The sequence below is a fragment of the Pelecanus crispus genome, chromosome 2 (genome assembly GCF_030463565.1).
Source record: "Pelecanus crispus isolate bPelCri1 chromosome 2, bPelCri1.pri, whole genome shotgun sequence".
In the NCBI taxonomy this organism is placed as follows: domain Eukaryota; kingdom Metazoa; phylum Chordata; class Aves; order Pelecaniformes; family Pelecanidae; genus Pelecanus; species Pelecanus crispus.
In genome coordinates, this window is record NC_134644.1 from 118,264,906 (window position 1) to 118,285,621 (window position 20,716).

At 36.9% G+C, this 20,716-nt stretch overlaps 1 protein-coding gene across 1 annotated transcript in view; it reads right to left on the bottom strand.

Moving 5' to 3' along the window:
* The window catches only part of PTPRM (protein tyrosine phosphatase receptor type M), a 509,987-nt gene that overhangs the window by 52,509 nt on the left and 436,762 nt on the right, over nt 1–20,716 (bottom strand). The window contains exons 22-24 of the mRNA XM_075706282.1: nt 9,672–9,759; nt 3,470–3,546; nt 600–636 (exon numbers count right to left, since the gene is read on the bottom strand). Coding sequence (XP_075562397.1) covers nt 600–636; nt 3,470–3,546; nt 9,672–9,759 — 202 coding nt within the window. The remainder of the gene's footprint in view (nt 1–599; nt 637–3,469; nt 3,547–9,671; nt 9,760–20,716) is intronic.

The window sequence follows — 20,716 nt, forward strand, 5'->3', positions numbered from 1 at the left end:
CCCACCTGTTCCAGCTCTGAACTTGACCAAAAAATAAAGAACTGCATCAGAATGGGAAAATTATGTCTTTGAAGACAAGTACAAATTGAAAATTAATTTGCATGTTAACAAAGGAATAGGTTCTTGTTCACAAGCAAGTTTTTAAACAATGGCCTGTAAAATTGTCTCTCTAGATCCCTTTGAAGAATCCCCCTGCAAGTGTCGTATGTCTTTGGGTCCTCTACTAAAACTTGCTCTCTGAAGTCTTTTGTATTTTAAGGACCTGAAGCCTAGTTATCATTGAACAAATAAGAGAACATACATTTTCATGACACTGTTGTCCCTCTGAAAAGTTTACATGTTGAGTAACTTCTGCCAAAGAGGATGTATTTTGCTTTTCTACCCAAAACCTGTTTGAACACAAAGGTAAAGGACTGCTTACTTGACATACCTGAAAATTAGATAATAATTCAGTTTGCTCGCTTCTGCCTAAGTGATTGAGCCTACTCTGTCCTGGACATTGACTGTGTCAAGAATGCATATTAGGGAGTACAAACTGTAATCCAAGTACCAAAACCTCTTAGCCTCACATAACCAAAAAGGAAGGGTGATAAACTTACCTTGTGTAGCAATGTAGTGATTTGGTCTATGATAACCCTAAAATAAATTGAAAAAAAAATATATAAGCAATACGCACCTTGACTATGTTGCTAGGAGTGAAACTTCATTTAGAGTAGTATTCAGTAAAAATCACAACAATACAGACAACGTATTAGATGCAAAAGTTCTTCCCAGTGGGGGAAGGGCAAGGGAGAAGGGGAACAAGAAGCAAATGTGTTTTCTGCAAGATGCTTAAGTTGCAGCCTTGTACATTAGGGGACAGATGTAATATGTTCTTTCAGTCCCTTGTTGGCTCTGCTGAAAATGAACAGCATGGAACCCTCTCCAGCACTTGCAGCTAATGGCATCAGATGCTCATGGAGGCTGAGATATACCTCCAAGCTATTGCTATTGAGTGCAAAGCCTATCCCTTTTTTAACAGCTAAAGAATGCTAGATTTGCATTCAGCCTGGGGAAGGGTGGGGGAATGTTCACTCTGTCCACTGTGATTTGTTTATGTTTCATTTCTGAACAGTAAAAAGGAGGATAAATTCTTTGACTAAATGGTTTGGTATGAATACATTTGTTCACATCTAAATAGGAAGAACATAAAACAACTCTGTGTTTCTCTGATGACAAGAGCAACTTGATCACAAGCTGGCCGTGCAATAAAGACTAATACTCTATGGATTCTTTGCAACTTTGAATAGGTTGCCAAGAGGGAACAATACCATTTTTATAGTATTTGAGTTTCTGATGTGATGGAAGTGTCACTAAAGGATTAGATCCTGCACTAGTATGTTGATAATTTCAGTTATACCACTGTTAATCTTTTAATAATGGTTATGATGCATTGTCAGTCATCAACAGGAAGAACTTAAAGCTGTAGCTTGCATGCCATTGCAATTTCTTTGTAAAAGTGCAAGGGACATTGCAGTCATGCAAGGTGGGAAAGTCTCAAAACAACTGAAGATACCTTGACTATTACAGAAAGAATATCATGAATTACAGAATCGTTTCCTTTACATACCACTGAAGCAAAATTTGGAAGTCTATGAACTGAGAATTTGTTCAGATAGCTACAGAGTTGTCCTTTTTCTGCTGTGTGTTATCTAATATCCCTAGTGGTCGGGATCAAACAATTCCATTTCCCACTGAAAAAATGCATGGGAAAAATATAGCATAACCACTGCCCCTCTCTCTTTTATCCAAGAAAATGTCATAGTGTCTGTGATGGTGCCACTCCCTTATTAACATGCTTATTCTGACAACACGACAACTGTACCAATAACCACATGCAAGAGTAAAATTGCAGCTGTTTCTGTAGTAGAAAAACAAGCATTTCTAATGGAAACCTGACTAGCAAGATTATAAACAAAAAATGCTGTGTTTTGTGGTAGAGTTGTCTTTGGAAGATGTCTGCAGTCCTCCAAGCTGTGCAATGAAGCCATCTGCTGAGGATGAGGGAGAGAATTTTTTGGTTCTCACCCACTGTTTCTTTTAGGGCCACATTCTCTCCATCCTCTTGTACTTCCACAAGCAAAAAAGGTTGCTATGCAGCTATCTTAGCATTTTAAAGGAGACTGTATGGTCCAAATCCTTATACCTCACATCTTTTAATATTTTCCAGTCAGATCAAAATCTGACACAAGAACATACTAGTAGCCTAAAATGAGAAAAATCCTGAATGTTGGAGAAAGTGTGAAAGTGAATTCCAATCTAGGTCCCCAATGTGAACTGTCTCTTTCCTTTCATGACAGACTACTCCCATCAGAGTTTAGTGAGATGTCTAACTAAATACATTTCTGTATGTGCCTTTACCTCTTGGTGACTGTGCTATTCTTTCAAACAGCAAGGCACTGAGCAGAAATCTGAGTTTAACTTAATGGTTCTTGAACATGCTAATAAACATCAATAGACAGAGATTATCTTCAGAAACTTAAAACATCAGACTTCATATTGTTACAACTGAAGTACGTACTTTTCTTGTATAGCTCTAGTTCCTCCATACTCTGCGAAAAACATGTTATATTCCTGTTTCATACTGGTGATTAAATTTGAACTGTAAACTGTGACACCATTTTTCAAAGGTGCCACTGCTGAACAAGAAATCTTTAGCAGACACAGTTTCCCATGAAGCAACAATTGTTTTACTTAGCCTAACATCTAGCACTCCATGTAAACAATAAAATTATTATCTTTGCTATCCATAGATTTCTGGCATTAGATAGTATTGACTTTCTAACGATTTTCAATTCTACTTTTGAGTTCCTTCTTTCAACCAAAAACACCTTGTCTCTTAAAGAATTTATTCTAATGTAAACCATTAAGTTAACATGATGCAGAATGAACAAAGAAGCCACCTTCAATAATTAAACAGCCTACATATTTAATGAAATGTCTTGCTTGCATTAGAAGTACTGGTTAACAGCTGCAGAATATACTTTGAAGGCGACTTAAAAGTGCAGCGATGACAAGAGATTGCAAATCTCTGCATTAGGCATTACAGAGTTTTGTCACATTAATATGCAAACAGCTTTCTTTTAAATGTGGAATGATGCCAAGCTGTTGACAGAAAGTGAAAATAACATTTTGTTAGCCCATATAAGCACCAGCAGGCAAAGTAGCCATACAGTGTTGCTGGCAAGGTTTCAGTCTAGTGGCAGTTGGAGGAGATGACTCCTTTCATTTGCTTATTGACAAAACCTTTGAGGCTTTTCTTCTCCCTTTAGTGTACTCCTAGTTTCCAAAGATAGTACTTTCCAACAATGTTTAGCAGCTGATACTAGCTGTGATATCTATTACAAATTACGAATAATGTGAGAATAATAAGAGCTCCGTCTTTGACTAAACACAATGTTAAGTTTGTTGACTACATCAGTATACGCACATCAATATAATTTCCATTGATGTAATCGGAACTTGTTTCTCCTTCAATGGGCTGCAGTCTCACTCGAGAATGATCATCTGAAAGGGAAACAATGGAGAGGAAAAAAAGTAATTAAAGACACATTGAGTAAGAAAGCCTTCATCAAAATACTACTTTAGAGTCAAACTAAAATGTCAGCATTTGCAAGTTCATGCTTGTTTTCTTGTCCATGAAAACACTGTATCTACATTGAATCCTCATTTCAGTCATTCATAAGGCTTTCCAAATCTGATTTTCAGTCTGAAGGTCTTAAATATTTCTAATGTGAAGTCCATTGCAATTATGTTTTTTGCCTTGACACCCCCCCCTTTTGTCAATAAAATAAATAACACTAAGTTGTCAAAGGTTTAATCATTTGGAAATGCTTCTGCCAGTACTCAAAATAAACTGAAGTCATTCTACAAGACATACTGCCGCCTCACAGTTTCTGAAGGAAACTCATTATGTTTTCAGTAAGTGAAAAAGCAAAATAAAGTAATGACAAAACCCCAGCAGTCAGATAATGTCTTTGTCACCGAATCTTGCTCCACTGTGGCCATCTATATCTATCCAGGAATATGCAAACACTTCCAACTCTATTTTCCAAATTCCAATCCAAAACACCATGGCATGAATTAATTTCTTGTCAGCTACCTCATTTTCTTTATGATACCACAGCAGTGATTAAGAACTGCTAGAGGCTAGATCGCCCCCCAAAAAGAATCTCTTTTGGCAGGGCTTTTTCTTCTTTGAGAGTTCATATGCTCCTCTTGATTCCCTTGGTTCAAAAGCAACCAAACACAACGGCTTTTCCAGAATGCTGCACCAGTTGTTAAAACAATTTGAGGGTATGATCTCAAGGATGGAGAGATGGTAAATAGCCACTTTACTGCTGCTTTGTTTACAAGTCACTCTTGCTAATTAGATACCTGTGTATTATTGTTTTTGAATGATGCTTGCTAGCTGAGCTAATATTACTTGCAGCTGATGACAGACCTTCATGACTGTCATTATTTTGTTGTAAATGTAAATAAGTATTAGAGCACCTGAAACTTGCCACCCATGTTCTGAATAGCTATTTTTTTCAGCTTTAAAATCCTAAAAGGTAACAAATTAATGAAAGAACATGAAGTGGCTTGGAAACCCATCTTCATCATAAGTAGCATAATATTGGCCCACATTATGGAGGAGGAAGGAGAGGGCAAGTGGTTCTTAAAATAGCATTGGTTTAGAATTACAGGTCAAGAGATTTTCAAATGGCTGAGTAGAAAAGGAAGAGGCAAATTCTTTACTTCATCCTCTTTTATGCTCCAAGTCTCAGGGACTAGAGATCTCAGACCCTCATTTGCTTCCCTGGGATTCCCTTGGGAGAGAGAAAGGGCACAGTTTTAAACCAAATATAGCAAACCAGAATGAATTAAGGTTCCAGCTCTAGGTTCCACACAACTCTTATTTTGCTATTTTCTTGTGATTATTCCAACCAACAGTCTTCAGGAATAAGTTTTTCTAAACATGTTGGAATATTCAAATCAATTATGTTCATCAGGCCAGCCTTTTCAGCCTCTTTATTCACTTTTCCAAGACTAAAAATTTATAGAGATGTGACTGTCCATTACATAATCCATGCCGGTCTGATCCTCCCAAGCTACGCTTATCCTAGTGCTGTGCTATTCTCTGCTTAATTAAGTGATTTATCATTTTCTTCAGAACAGTTTGGCTCTCAGGCCCTTAATTCTAAAAATCCATCTTACTTAAGAAAGATACTAGATTAGGAACTTTCTAAGCTCCAGACATGGCTGCTGGTTTTACAATTTTGGGACCTGATCCAACTTCTGCTGAAGTCAGCAGACTCCAGAAGTCAAGCTTGCTTGGACTCATGGTATGTCTTCATCCACATTTTCAAGATTTCCTGCATCATTGCCTTAAAAGCGTTCTCACCAGGACAACTCAGGCTAATAAAGATCTCCACTTTTATATTTCTTGAATTACTTAGGGCAGGATTCAGTTGTCTAAGCACAAGCATCTCATGCCACTGTACATACCCCAGGGATATACTGCGTAGCTTTCAGCTGCCACTATGGAACAACATAAGTCTCTTGTGTACTGTGTCACGACTGTTGGTCCTGCACAAGATGTCCTAGTTCACCTGAAATGGCACTACATGTCTACATTTAGGCAATTGAATCCTGTCTTTGATGACTTGCACATCAATGAATTCCATATTGGGCAAAACAAGCTTAAATTTCCCTCTAAGGAACATCTTAAAAATATAACTTCCTGTTATTTTAGACTGATTTATACAATTGAGTAATATGCAGTGGCATCTTTTCTTTACCTTTCCTGTTATTTTGTTATTTTCTTTATTTACTCCATTCTTTCCTTGTAATAATTCTTGCTTCAGATTGGGTAAAACTAAGTAAGTTACTTCATGCCTGTATCTTCATACTGTCTTTTTACCTTTTTCTTCTCACGTGCATCCTTTCTAGTACTGCATTCTCAGCTAAGTTTCTGGGAATTCTGAAGGTAACGGACTGTTCAATACCCATTTATTTGCAGTGGAGCTGGAGTGACTTCCTTTCGTTATTGTTTTGAAAACTCTAGATAACTCCTTACTGCATGGGAACAGTTCTTAACTTGAAAAAATTCTTTAGTCAACAAAAAGAAATGTTACTGTGCCTATGCCTATGCTTATTTCAAGTAGATTTAAACCTAAGAGGTACACAAGCCATACATTCTTCCAACATGTATGTTGATTCTTAAATAGCCTCTAGGTTAACTATATAGATTTTGAGGGTATTTTTTTCCTTTATACTCCAGCTGCTCTTGACAACTTTTGTAGCTTTTAAATACCTCTTTTCCAGCTCATTGTTACTTTGATACCCTTCTATTAGGAGATCAAACTTAACTTTGCACTGATCACTTAAGCTTTCAAAATTAGTTATGTTAGAAACCATTTGTCTTTGTAGAAAATGGTAACAGATAATGAATATAAGCGTTTTATTCTTGCTCCCCGCATATTACCTACATGTATATGCTATCCTGCAGACTGTGATCTCTAACAAGCCCCTTGAGTAGCTGGTTGATTAGCATGCCTAGCCAATGACCCTTTCTTGGGACGTGCCTTGCTGATTCTTTGCAAATCAAGCCTTTTATAAAAGTCTCACCTAAAATCTTTAGCTGCTTTTAAAAGCTGTAATCAATATTCTCTTCTCAGTTAGTCAATATTGAGTTAGGTAAAAATAAATACAGAACCCCTCCCATAAATACAGAAATGACCTCAAGATCTCTCCTGAGGAAAAACCAATAGATTTTACCAAAATCCATGCATAACCCTACACAATAACAGCAGAAACAGAATTTTTCTTAGGTAAAAAAAGGATTCATTTAGCAGATTCATGCCGGTTTTAGTTCCTAATGAGAAAACACAAAGCTTTTTGTGTTCAGTAAAGAGGGAGCATGTTTTCTGTGGGTGAGGGGACTGTGATCATGATTCAACTTGTTGATACAGTGGCTCACAAGTTGTAGCCACTTTCATACAGTGGGTAGGGCACGCTTGTAGCCAATTAAACACACATCATTTGGGTAATGTAAAGCATATTGCCATTTTGACAAGCTCCTGCAATGCTGGCCGCTTGGTGCTATTGTTTTAGTTCCCTCAGACAACAATAATGACTACAAGCAATAACGTAACAGTAGCATCTTGGGGAAAATTTAAACAAAGAGGATAAATGGATGGCAAAAAATTACATTAAATGCTTTACAGAAAAAAAAATACATTTCATTATCATCATGTACCCATAGTCAGTGGCATCTGAACCATTGTATTTTTAAGTCTTTAAACATAGTGTAAAAGGGAAATTTAGTAAAACACTTTTCAGCTAAAGCAAATACTTCATACAACTATCTGGGACAAATTTTCAAAAATGGACTGTGAAAACTGTACTCTCGGACTGTGAGACAAGTGATCATTTATCCAGAAGAAAAACACATAAAATAATTAAACAGTTAACTACTCCATTTGCATACATGTATTTAACAGACGACAAACTGTGGGCAGTTTCAGGCTCTCTTTTAAGATACTGCCTTTAACTCTAATGGATTTTAATTTTAACTTGTGTTATCTGTGTTTTCACAGCCACATAAATAGGAAGTGTTATTGATAACAACTCCATCCAACTCTTCCCTTTGCTAAGTACTGAGGACATTAAAAGTAAATTGAGATCTAAATTATCTGAGTTATATTTGCCCTCTCAGAAAGCCTTCAGTATCACGTGTAATTGCCATTGACTTGTGTATCTATTTTTTACTTGTTTTCCCTTGGCTACTCATCACTTCATTACCTCAGACATATAGCCCTTCTGTTTTCTTCAACCAAAGGATGTCAAAGTGTAAGGCGATGCCTAACATGACATTAAAGAGGGGACTGACAACACTAAACTTGACTAAAAGAGAAGATCTACTGTCATAGGCTTGGACTGGAAATAAAATTTCACCAAGGAAGGATAAACATAAAATTTTTTTGAATTCTTATTTATGCTTTCAGTATTTTTACTTAAATGATAAGTCATCTAATGTATTGCTACATCCTCACAAAATAACAAGTTTGTTATACATTAAAGATTGCTTGGAGGAGAACAAGCAAAACCACATCTAGCTCACTAGTCTCCTTTTGCTTATGCTCCAAACCATGATGATATTCACATCTCCCTAGAAAATTTAATTTCCTTTTTCACAAGTAAGTACATCCATAATATACAGCAATACTGTCATGTCCATTCAAAACGATGTGGCAGATAGCATCTCTTGCGTAACTTGCCTCTGCCTCCACAAGCATTTCCTGCAGGTTCTCCTTCTCCTTTTGCAGCAAGTTACAGAACTGTTTTCTCTTTGTAGACTGTCTCAGCCCAGCTGGGCCACAGTGATATGAGGGCCTATTCATACCACCTACCGTAGGTCACTAAGTTAGGAGTTGGTCTCTCTAGACTAGTTATGCAAGCACTGCAGAGAAGACCTCCTAAGGTGGTGATTCAGAAGCATTCAAATGGGCTCTATTTCTGAGTCATTTCTCTAGAAGAGCTGTCCTTCTCTCTGTCAAGTCCATGTGGTTCACTGATGAGGAAACCTAGGTAGATCTGTGCCTTCACAAGCACCTAGAGCAGGTGCTGAAGTTAGACAGTGTAAATATGCACTACACACTCCTTCCACAGGTCCTCCAAATGTTCAGACAATCAGCACTGTTTATTCTTCCATGCCGTCCCACGTACCTAGGGTTATACATGATTTCTAAACTCCAGCAGTATCATTAAACGATCCCTCCTTAAAGGCCATTCTTCATTTTCATGCTTATGAAACTTCTGACATGCTGCGACTGCTGCTTATTTCTCTGCTTATACCTGCTTCATGGTTATCTGTCTGGCTGGTAGAAACACATACGCTTCATCTCTTAAACTTAAGATTTTGAAGGAACAATCAGGGCAGGGATCATCTCCTACATACACACTGGGAACTTAACCTTTAAGTGCAACAACACCAGTGTGTAAATAATAATAAAATTTTACTGAACTTGATATATTTTCTGCCCCCATGTTCATGTGCAGCACCTCTTGCCATGTTTTGCAATCTCATAATGCCAGATTTAGGCGTCATTCACCAAAGCATGCTATCATCTCCTCAAGTTATTTGATTATTAGTATATCTAATCTTTCTCAAGCTTGGCATTTTTAAGCAAAACATACAGACTCTGGTTTTTTCCTTAGAGCCTGTCTAGCATTAAGAAGGTAAGTCAGGATAGCTGTCACTGTTATTAAGGAATACTTAAGCAGCAGTCTTGTCCACTCCTACAATATCCAGAACCAAATATCAAGGGACCGATGTGATCATGGGGTAGTCTTTCACTAAGCTGCCAGGAGCAGTCTGGGAGCTGTTAGAGCCAAGTACTGGTTAAAGGTGTCATTCTCCATTAGCCAAATGTTGATTACAGGATGGAAGGTATACAGAAAGCTAGTTGAGAAAATGCATTAAATCTGACAGTGTTCTCAAAAAAAAAAAAAGTAACATCCTCACTTTTATCTTCTTAATTAGAGAAGAGGAATATAAGCCTGATGTGAGCACAAGGCTGGTGGTCATTGTTACCCAGTTCTGAAGGGAAGTTAACACAGTGCACAATTATGTTGTCAACACTTACATGCAATGATATTCCCATATCTATTTTTCATTCTGTTCTCATCTTTCTTAGCTGAATCCCACGGTGCAGACTGTCCTTCAAAGAAACTCTAAAAAAAGGAAAGAAAGTGACATTAAGAGAAGCATGCAGCAACAGTTACCTTACGGATAAACCATGGAGAAAGGCGAACAGTACTTGTGGGTATTATTGTTAAAGTGTCATTTAACTGATTCTTTTATTGAGCAAAAATATGAGTCTCCTGTTTAAATGCTATTTATCCATAGCTCCACGATGTTACCTAAAATTTGACATGAGATTATCTGTGTAATAGCAAGAAGAATTATTTGCACGTGAAGTGCTATTAAACCTTTCCTTCATTTGTGCTACCTAGATTCTCTGTATAGTTCTCATACACACACATGAAGCTGAAGGAGCTTAATCATCAATGTTGGAGTTGCTCCAGTATTTGAGTGCAGAATTACACACTGTACTAACACATTTTATTTTTGCCATATCTACAAGTTTCAGTTACTTCTTGGTAGATGACCTCATGGATCTAAACATGTATAGGCATTTAAAAAAATTTGGATTCAACTAGCATGTATGTGGGGATTTTTTTAAACACAATTTATGATACCACCAAGATGATTATTTTGTCAGAGAATAAAAATAATGTGATTTTGTGAAAGATATTCACCCAACTTCTGTGCTGTAGTTAATAAATTTAATGTAAATAAGAAAGTTGAAGGTGCTAAAAATGTATTTTTTCATTAATGAAACACACAAGCTGTCAAAAGGGCAGCAAGCAAGTTGCTATGTCCTAGCTGTTCTGTGCATTCTGTGGTCTAAAAGAGCATTTTCACAATTTCTTAATTTACGCACTGTATCTGCAAGTCATATAATGTAGATGCATTTATAATTTCAAATATATAAAAATATTTAGTTGCCACACAAACCTGTGGAATTCTATCAAGGTGATTGCCGGTCTTAACTCATGTTTTGATCTTTTTACTAGAATGATCAGTAGATTAAATCTTTTGATTCAAGAGGGACATGAAGGTACATGATTTACTTTTCTGGTAACAGAAGCCAAAAATGGCTAAGTCCCAAACTAAACAGGGAAAACCTTGGGAAGTTTGTATCTCTCGCAAGACCTCAACACATTCTGAGTGGTTTAAAATAGATAATGCCCATTAAATGGGCTACCATTAGTGTCCTTTGCCCTCATACTAGAAATGCATTGTTGTTCAAATCCCAATGATTTCCATTAGTAAAGAGCATAAAAGTCAAAATAAACCCTTGATCTCTTGCTGAAGTCAATGGAACACAGGGACATTCAGAGTCTAAAATGAGTTTTCTTCTAATAAGTTCACTAGATTGCTGGTTTCCAACTTATGATATGGAAACTCTTGGGAATACATGGATTACTTCTAAAAAGTTTGTAAATAATAACTTAAGAAAAAGACAAGCCTTGTCAAAAGGCTTCAATTTGTTTGTCCTTCATCTCTCCACACTTCCCTAGAAAATTTTTAAAGGTTTGCAAACTGAAATGATTAAAACCCAGTAATATAAGTTTCTCCTTAATCATGGCATACCATCATTGGGTACAGCTCTAAGAAATGCAGATTGCTGCCAGGATAGAGAAGTGGAACCCTGTAAATCCCAGGATGATTTACAGCTTTGTGGCTGTTTGCCAAAAAGGCACCAGTCATTATCTGATTATATATCTGCCAACGGCATCTAAAGCAAGCAAGCCCTCCCACTCTAGAGCACTCTGAACTCAGGCTGGATGGAAAATACTTTTGTAATAAGCCAGACTGAACTGCACAAGGAATTGCTCTCCATGGTCAAAGACCTATGTCTCAATTTCTTGCAAAGTTCATACTTACTCTCAGACAACACTGGATGATGAACAATTAAACATAGTTAAAGGCAAAACAGAGATGGAAATATTCAGCAACAAAGCTCCAAAGGCAGAATAAACTAACCACTCACCCAATCTAAAACTTGAGCTGGTATTGTCCTCAGGATTTTGCGTTTCAGGCAGCTAGATAAACTACAGAGAATTCTAGTTTTCTTACAGTCCTTCTGCTAGAGACTAGCTCACAGAATTGCTCCATAAGACATTACCCAGCAAGTGGGTTTGGGTTCAATTCACTAGGCTTTACATGTGCTGTTACAGAGAAAGAATCCTGCTGATTCAGCTTCCAAGCCTACCCCTTGAAATATGGAGGACCCAAATATATTGCTAGGGACTTCTCGCTTCTCCCTGTCCCACGAATGAACTTTTACAAAATTGCTTTAAACCAATCGATTAAAGTAAATGTAAATCTCTGGAGACAACTGGGAAAGATTTGCAAGGTATTGAATTCAGGGAAGATATACAATAGGCAATGTACTGGTTTGGGCAGCTCATCTGCTAATATATGGGTTCAATTCTCCCACCTGTTTGGAACTTCTGAAAACAATGATAAGCTTAATGAGCCTTACAGATAAAATATCTCCCAATAATATATCTGCAACATAGATAATTCTATTCTTTAGAATACATATATATCAAACCTCACACAATAACAAAAACCAGGAGACAGATTTACGTTTCCAGCTACTGCATATTGACTTCACTTTCTTTATTAAAAATGCACTGTAGAAAAAGAACTCCGAATATATATTTTTCTTTTGGTTTTTATCAATAAATTAGTGAATGAAATAAAACCTATCACATGGGGAAAATAGACATAATTTATGAAGATCCTTTTTTTTTTTTTTTAAATTCCTTTTGGGATACACACAGGTATTTCAGTGAGAAGTGTACAGAAAAGATAATTTGAAGGAAGAGGTATTACAGTGCAAAAGCATAAAAAGAAACAGTTATTGTAAAAGACAGCTGGAGTGTCATTTCCTAAATTCCCCATGTGCTGCCATTACACAAACCGCAACAGAACGATAATCCACAATGAATTATAAGGAGAAATCCCATTTGTCCCACAAGTAAAGAACAGAGCAGATACCTCGTAACAGATGATCTGTCAAGATCTTTCCTTACTTGTTAGAACTATATGTTTCATTACAGAATTTTTTTAATGTCTTTCCTGACATATCACTCTCCAGGGAGACTGCTGCACAGCAGCCCACACATTATCTTAGTGGCTATTCATTCTAATTCATCCTTAAAAGTTTCTTAAAAATGTGGACTATTAGGAAGAAATATGCCCCCAAACTGCTTCATTCCACCAAATGTCTGATAAGGGCAATGGAGAAGTGAAAATCAGTGTAGGACATTTCTCAGATCATTTAAAATAAGTATTTCTTTAAGTCAAATCACACAAAACCATGGCTACCCCGTCTCCATGATCTACTTGAAAAATGAAACACTTTTCAAGCCAGTTGTTGTTACAGCAGACATTTCAGTATGCAATATCAACTGTCATTCTGTTATTAGAAAATATTTCAGTAATCAGGATAAAACAGCTTCTGAAAAAACCCTGAATTATACAGAACTGCTGTATATGCAACATGAGAACTGGTCAGTGATGCAACAGCAGCATCATCTTAGGATGAATGTGAAGTTTTGCTTGCTTTAACTCAATGCTGCAGTGGTTTCCATTAAAAATTAAATATTTGCCAAGGGCTAATTCACTGTGACCCTCAGACTAGAAAGCAAGTTCAATATCTCAAATGAGAGGGGGAGATAATAATTGCAAATACAGATTTTTTAAATTATTCCCTTTCCTCATTTAAGACCAGAAAATATTGGAAGGGACCTATATAAAAGTACAGTTTGAAGAGTCTGGAATGGGGAGAATAGGGTGAGATCTTTAGGATACAATTTGTAACTCTCTTGATTGTCATTTCTGGCAACACATTTTCTATCCTAGATTTTCATGCTTCCAATTAAGGATAGTAAAAATAATGCATCTTTGTAAGCACTTTAAGATCTACAAATGTAAAGTGTTGAGTGGAATTGCTATTTTTATTATTAATCCAAAGCCAAGCAGCAACTTTTTCAAAAAATACTTTATAGTTGCTAGGTGACAACAGTGTGGTCTCCTACGATCTCATTTACAAAATGCAAGCTCTTACAAGCAACGAAATGAGAAGTTAAGGACATCATAAATCTTGCTCTGCCTACTTAATAAACAAGAATATTATTCACAGGTACAAAGAAATGCATATTTCACTGTGTAACAATCTTAAGTTTGATCTGTGGATTTGTTTTTAAACGTATGACTCTATGATGTCTGATTTTGCCAACTGACCCTAAGTTTCTCCACTGATAACATCCATTTTTCCATTGTTATTTCTAGATAACCAGATTAAGATGTACTTCAGCAAAATGAGTAATTTGACCTATTCAGTTATAAACGCCTCTGGATTTGTTTTTAAGCTACACACAGAGAGTTACACACATCTACTTTAGGCCAGACCAGACAACTAACAGTGGTCCTAATGGAGGTCCTTGTCTAAACTCAATTAGCTATAGAAGAAACTTCCATTTCTACCATAGGTCCTTTGACTTGCAGCTAAATTAGATGCCTAAAATGCCCTGAATTGGATAGTGAAGATAAATTGCTAGTTTTACCTAAATATATTACCCTTTATAACTGCTGTGTCCACTTCATATGTGGAGATTACAGATGGAAAAAAATGCATCCATTAAACTCTGAATTAAGATCCTAGTGTCACATTAGATTCTTTGTATTTACAAACCCTAGTAAATACACATTTTCTCTTAAGCAAGTCCATAAATGTTTGGAGGACAAGGACCTTCAGGCTCACTTAATGAACAGTGCAAGATTTGTAAGTACAGTAAATCTGTCAGTTCATTGGTTTTTCAGTATTCAGAATCTACAAAATATCTGGCATGGGAGGATGTTCTTGTTACTTAACAACATTAACTGGTTTTTTTAAATGGAGACTTGAAATAATCACATTCAGTGTGTTGATAACTGAGTATTTGATTGTTAAGGAATTAAGAAGGGTCATTGATAGTTACATTAAAGAAATCTGCAGACAGGTCCAAGGTATGAAACAACATTTTTAATCTTCTAGTCACTTTGAGGAAAGATTTTATCATTGAAAATGCATCACCTGCAAGTAATAGATCACCCCAACTGTTTGTGAGCAGTGGTAAATGATTTCACTGGTGGCAACCCACTGTACGCAAGCAGCTCCTCATTCTTCAATCACTGCTTTGGTCACTGAAAGCATTTGTGGATGACAGCGTGCCGCTAGAGAATATATTCACCATCAGCTTTTTCTTCTCTGTCAGCTTCAATCACTGAGAATTATGTCCAGTTTTCAAATAATGGAATTTAAAAAAACATTTTACTATGCCTGCCCTTGAAAACTGTCTGTTGCAAGAGCCAATGTGAAAATCTATCTAATCAATGTAAACTGCCTTCAGCAGTTATAAAGCACTTACCAGTGTGTTACTGTAACCTAGGTCTGAACGTGGAAGGAAAAAAACCAATAAACACTGTTGCAAATAAAATATATTGATGTTATCACCAAAACTCCCTCGTTCTGTTTGGAATTTTCTGGAAAAATTAGGCTGATAGTTTACATAAGGTTTTCTGAGTGTGAGATAAAAGGTGCAGATCAGTCTTAAAGCAGATACACCGTTATAGTACAACATACAGCAACTCTCTAATATTGTTCCTGATGCTCCTTTATGCAGTTGTGCCTCCTTGAACCGATGTAAAAAAAAAAAAACCAAAAGAAACATCCATTCATAAAGGCTTGCATAGCCAGAGGTAGAAAACAGTCTTTTCCTTCTCAGGTGCATTTAGGTTAGTCTACATTACACACGAGAAGAAGAGTAGGAAAGCAAAAGTCCTGGTCTTTTGAGACACTAAACAACACAGTCACTGCCTACATTAAATGTTGAAAGGGAAGGGGAACCATCACCTCCTCCACTGACTAACTGCAGCATGATTTGCCATTCAGATTTCAAAAAAAGGACTAAAACCACATGGTAAGACAAAATCTGGTACTAATTCTGTCATTGTATTGGTGTGTTCATTTTCCAGCGGCAAGATGCTTTCAATTAGTGTAGTTTCTAATACATTTGTATTTTTAAAGTCACAGGCCTTGGTACTCCCAGGAGAGCTGGCCAGTCTAGTCAAGCTATAGCTGCGTAATGAAAACATATTAAAATGATTGAACTGCTTTGGTATGGTATCTTTAATGACACAGATACTTGCAGCAGTTAGCATGAGTTAGCTCTACCTGACAATAGCGTTAGCAAATGCACATGAAATTTAGTTAACACTACAGGATAAGACAGCAGCTCAGTTATAAGAATAGAGAAGTAACTTAAGTGAAAGTGACTCATCAGTCACTGAAAGTTGTGAAGGTGTTGCACACCTTCAGGACTAGCGGATCATGAGTGCCAGCCATGGTGAAAGCTAGTTTTTAGGCGCCAAGTGCATTTGAACAAGATAATCAAGAACGAGGTATTCTCTTCTACCCAGTCCTATATCTGACAGTGTCCTGGGTTGCTCAGGGAGAGGACCCAGAGAACAAGGGAGGAGGCCCCCTAAGAGACACTATAGGAGAACACATGGCATGGCTGGAACCACCACACAGACCCACCTGACTTCTCTCCTGGACCGTGTCCTCTCTCCTGCAGAACAGGGAAGTCGTGCAATTTGTAAAATTGCATATATCTGTGGTTGAAATATTTTGGTAGCTGAGTACTTTTAGTCTCCAATGACCAATTGCCATTTGGTCTTAAACCATGACAATACTGCAAAATAGTGTCATGGAGTACTTCTGTAATAACTAACAAGAATTACTTTCCATATATTTTTTAAACCGACCTGTTTATGAGATCTGTTGATGTAATTTCTTATCTTGGTATCTAACACTGCCACACCTGAAGTTCACTTGTAAGACTCAACAGCAGGAATAGAAATCTTCATAGATTCTGCAGAGTGGTCTAAAAATTTGATGACCTAGTTTCTATAGACTTTCAGAGACATTTCCATTTTACCTACTTAAGTTTTAAAAACTCCATTAATTTCATTCCTTTAAAATTCTTTAAGACTTCCATATAAGGAAAGATTTTAGAAATATGGTGAAATGTGAATTAGTAAGAGGACTGCAATAGAACATACAATTAAAATTCTAATTTAGAAACTTATTCCCTGGCATACTAGATAGCAATAACTTAACCTCATTAATCTTCCTGATTTATCTCCAGCAGAAAAATATAGTATGTTGATGGGATTTTATGATCCTTTTTTTATAGAAAGGACCCTCTGGGTACAATATGCACACTTGCACTGTAACTAATGTGCAGGATACTTATTTTTAACTTGTGTGTAAAAAAAATTAAAGTTGGTCTCAAGCAGTGCTTATTTCCTCTCATGAAAATAGACTTCCTGCTTTTGAAGGATTTACGGAATAGTTTTCATGTACAGCATGTGGGATTTTCATATCTCCCTATTCCTCCCCCACTTTTTTTTTAACATAATACGTAATTAAAAATTTTGTTCACAACTATCATACCTTGTACATTTTCAAGAAGACAGTGAACTTGAGCAACACTCATGACTGTAAGGTCTGTAAACATAAAGTGAATGAACACAGGCTACACTGAATACCAACTACTTCTGTGCTTTGATAGGAAACCTCTTCTGGGGAAATACAGAAAGACATTGATCACCACATAGGCACTATCCATCCTTTTGTGAACAAAATTATCTGCTTCATTATTCAGTAACTCTGCTATCTCCTTACTTCCTCCCCATGTTGTTCCAAAGGACGTAATTACATGTTAATTGCACACTACATGAGTAAAAGATGGTACAGAGTTATGTATTTCTTAATGAGAATTCCTACTTACCAAGACACAGGTATTTACACAAAAGGGGCAGGACTCAAGGTTACGTACAGTGAACTGAATGTGTGGGTAAGGGTTTTAAGGTAACTTCTAAGTTAACTTTTTTATACCATCTTTGGAAGGGTAACATGTAAATACCTCAAATGACTTGGACAGAAGGAAAATATTCAGCCTGATCACTATGACATGGTTTGAAGGAGGCCAAAAAGGAGAGGTATCTTAAGATACTGGGTGAAGGCACTGACATCAACTCTGAGCTAATGCAGGTATCCAAGGTACCATTACAACCATCTAACTATGACTTAATTCAGGGAGGTTAACATTATTATTATTATTATTATTATTATTATTATTTATTATTTATTATTATTATTGATGATGATGATGGTGATGAAGATAATGTGCCTCTTTTGCCCCCATTTTGAAAAATTACCTCACTTCCCTGTATTAGAGCATAAGGTATCCAAAGCAGCTACTGGCTGCCAAACTATCAGTGCAATCACTCCTTTGTCCAATGTCACAGTGGTAACTTCTGGTGCTCCTTTGTTGCAGTTGTTTTACAAGTAGCCACAATGACAGACCCCTAGAACTTCAGACTGAGCAAGCTGCAATATTGCTTGTAATAGTGCCACAGGCTTTGATTTTTTGCATCACAGATCTGCACTATTTGTTAAGACTCCCTGAGACTTCCTGTTGAGTAAGGTTTGCAGAAGAAAGGAACTGCCATCCTGTTTTACCTAGCAGCGGTTTCCTCCAACTCCCCTTTCCTCCTTGGCTGCAACTCCGCTTCTCATTTCCTTTCCCTCTGCTTGGAGTTACTTACCTTTACATAAGGATGTCTGTATGCCTGTGCATTGCTACTCTATTAGAATTTGGAAAACTGTGGGTTTGTGTCTTCTCGGTTTTTGTTTCCATTTTTTAATCAAGAAACTCTTTTTCAAGTGCCTTTCTGCCAAGCAAAACATTCCTTCCACAATACTACTTAGAACTCAGAAGTACATCACTCCTAGATTTTCTCTGTTGAACTCAGAATGTTAGCAGGCAGGTGGATTCTACAAAGTGTTTTTAGGTATCTTAGAGCTTTGAGAATATTATTTGGGATCTTTGTGTGCACTTTAAAATTTAATTCAAAAAACTAATAGAAGATTTAAATATTTCTTCTGAGTCTAGCCCATTTCTCCTCCTAAAGATTAGCACTATGGTATTTGACTTACTTTACAAATAATAAAAGCTTGCCCCAGGGAATGGTTTCAAAGAGCTAATGAAATGTTATTAAAGCAGAGCATAAAGTTACAATGCGCTGTGAAAAAAGTACGCAAGAACTACAGATCTTTTTCTTCCTATGGTAAAGAGAAGAGTTTGCAATTGGTTTAAAATATAACATGAAAGAGAAAAAAGAAAAAAAAAGAAAGAAAAAGAAATGAAAATGAAAAATACAGAGAGAGGAGAAGATGACACAAAAATTTCTTTAGTCATCAGAAGAAAAACAATAGCGTGCATTTAACTGAAGTAGTAAGCTTTGTGTTGTAGTGATCATAATTTTCTGCTCACCCGTATTTTATGCAGTGATTGATTAGAGCCATGCCACTCATTGCCAACACGTGCTATGTAATGTACAAAACAAGACTTAAGGATTCCAAGAAACTCCTTCTGAAGTAAGTGGGAAATACTTAAATGGCAAAATACTTATTTTCCATGACTTGATTGACACTGTGGGCCAGGAAACTACTCTTTCAGCAACTATATTATTTGAAGAGGTACTATTTATTTAATACCTGTGCACTTCTATCATCTGCTTGCTGAAGATTATTTCTAACGAAAGGTGATCAACATTGAACTGGTGGACACATACACTGATAAGAAAGGTGACTACTGACACATTTCTAGGTAATCCAGTAATATTTCTGTCTGATTTTATCTGAATAAATCCTTGTAATAGAGACAGTGCGCTGAGCTCAGAATTCACAAGAAGAGTCTGACCCTTTAAATTATCAGCTGACCCAAGCATAGAAAACCTGATAACATCTTCAAATCCCCTGTAAAGACAAGCTGTTTCTGATTTAGAACCACACAATTTCGAAAAACCTTGAATGTAATAAAATTCCCTGAAGCAACAGAAAACAGCATGTCGAGAAACGGAACAAAAGCAAACAAATGTTGAATTTGAAAAGTGAACAAAACCCCTCCTACCTTAATCCAAGTTGTAATGTACGCACAGCTGATCTAACCTTTCAGAAGTGATAAAGCACCCCTCAGATTTTGCTCACTAAGTGAGCCTCAAGGGTTTTCCTGAGTTTCCTAGGCCACTCTAGTTAATATGGTTTGGATAGAAGATAGGAAAGAAACAAAGCTCACATAATAAGATTTTAATTCTGCTACAGGGCGACACTGACATCACTTTAAACTACAAGATAAAAGCCAGAGTACACTGGTGTGCACAAATGGAACACAAATATTCTGCACACTGTTGTTTTTCCCAATGGATAAGATAGTACTTTCCAAGGGAAGTAAAAGTAGTAGGGTAGGCTAAAATAGATAAGGGTCTACTTGCAGTGCCCTTTCAAAAAAAGGACAGAGCTTCATGGTGCTGGCTCATTACATTTTTTGATCTTCACAGGAAACTTTGGTGCCTCGATGTCTGCTTTGCTTGTTTGCAAATACACTATTTGCTAGCATATATAAAGACAATTATTCATTCCTCTAGGCTTGGCTTTTAGCCCAGCAGTTTCCTTGTTCTAAAGAAAAAGATCTCCTTCTATGTGAAGCCACGTGTCTACTTCCCACTTTTCCTGGCTGGCATCCAGTCCCTGCACCTATCGTTGGCTACACTGTTCTGCTCGGGGGAGAGCAGTAATGGGTCACAGTAGAGCTGCTGAGTACTTCCACAGCGATGTGAGCTCCCGCTACTTCCCTATTCAAAACTCCTGGGTCTGGCTTTTTAAAGTTATGTTTCCTTTTCCCAGACATCCCTCTTGCAGGCTCTCAATCTATAATTGTTTCCTGCCAATCATCTTCCCTTTGGACAACTACACACTTACTGGAAAGGAGTGGGTGGGTAAAAACTTTGAAAAAAAAATGGTGTTGGTCCTAGACAATTCCACACCTCTGAGAAACTACTGAAAGAATAATACAGAGTATTTAAGAGCATATAATCAGCATAAAAATAGTAGCAATAGTAATGGGATTGACAATGATGACAAGTGTTGCTGTCAATTGT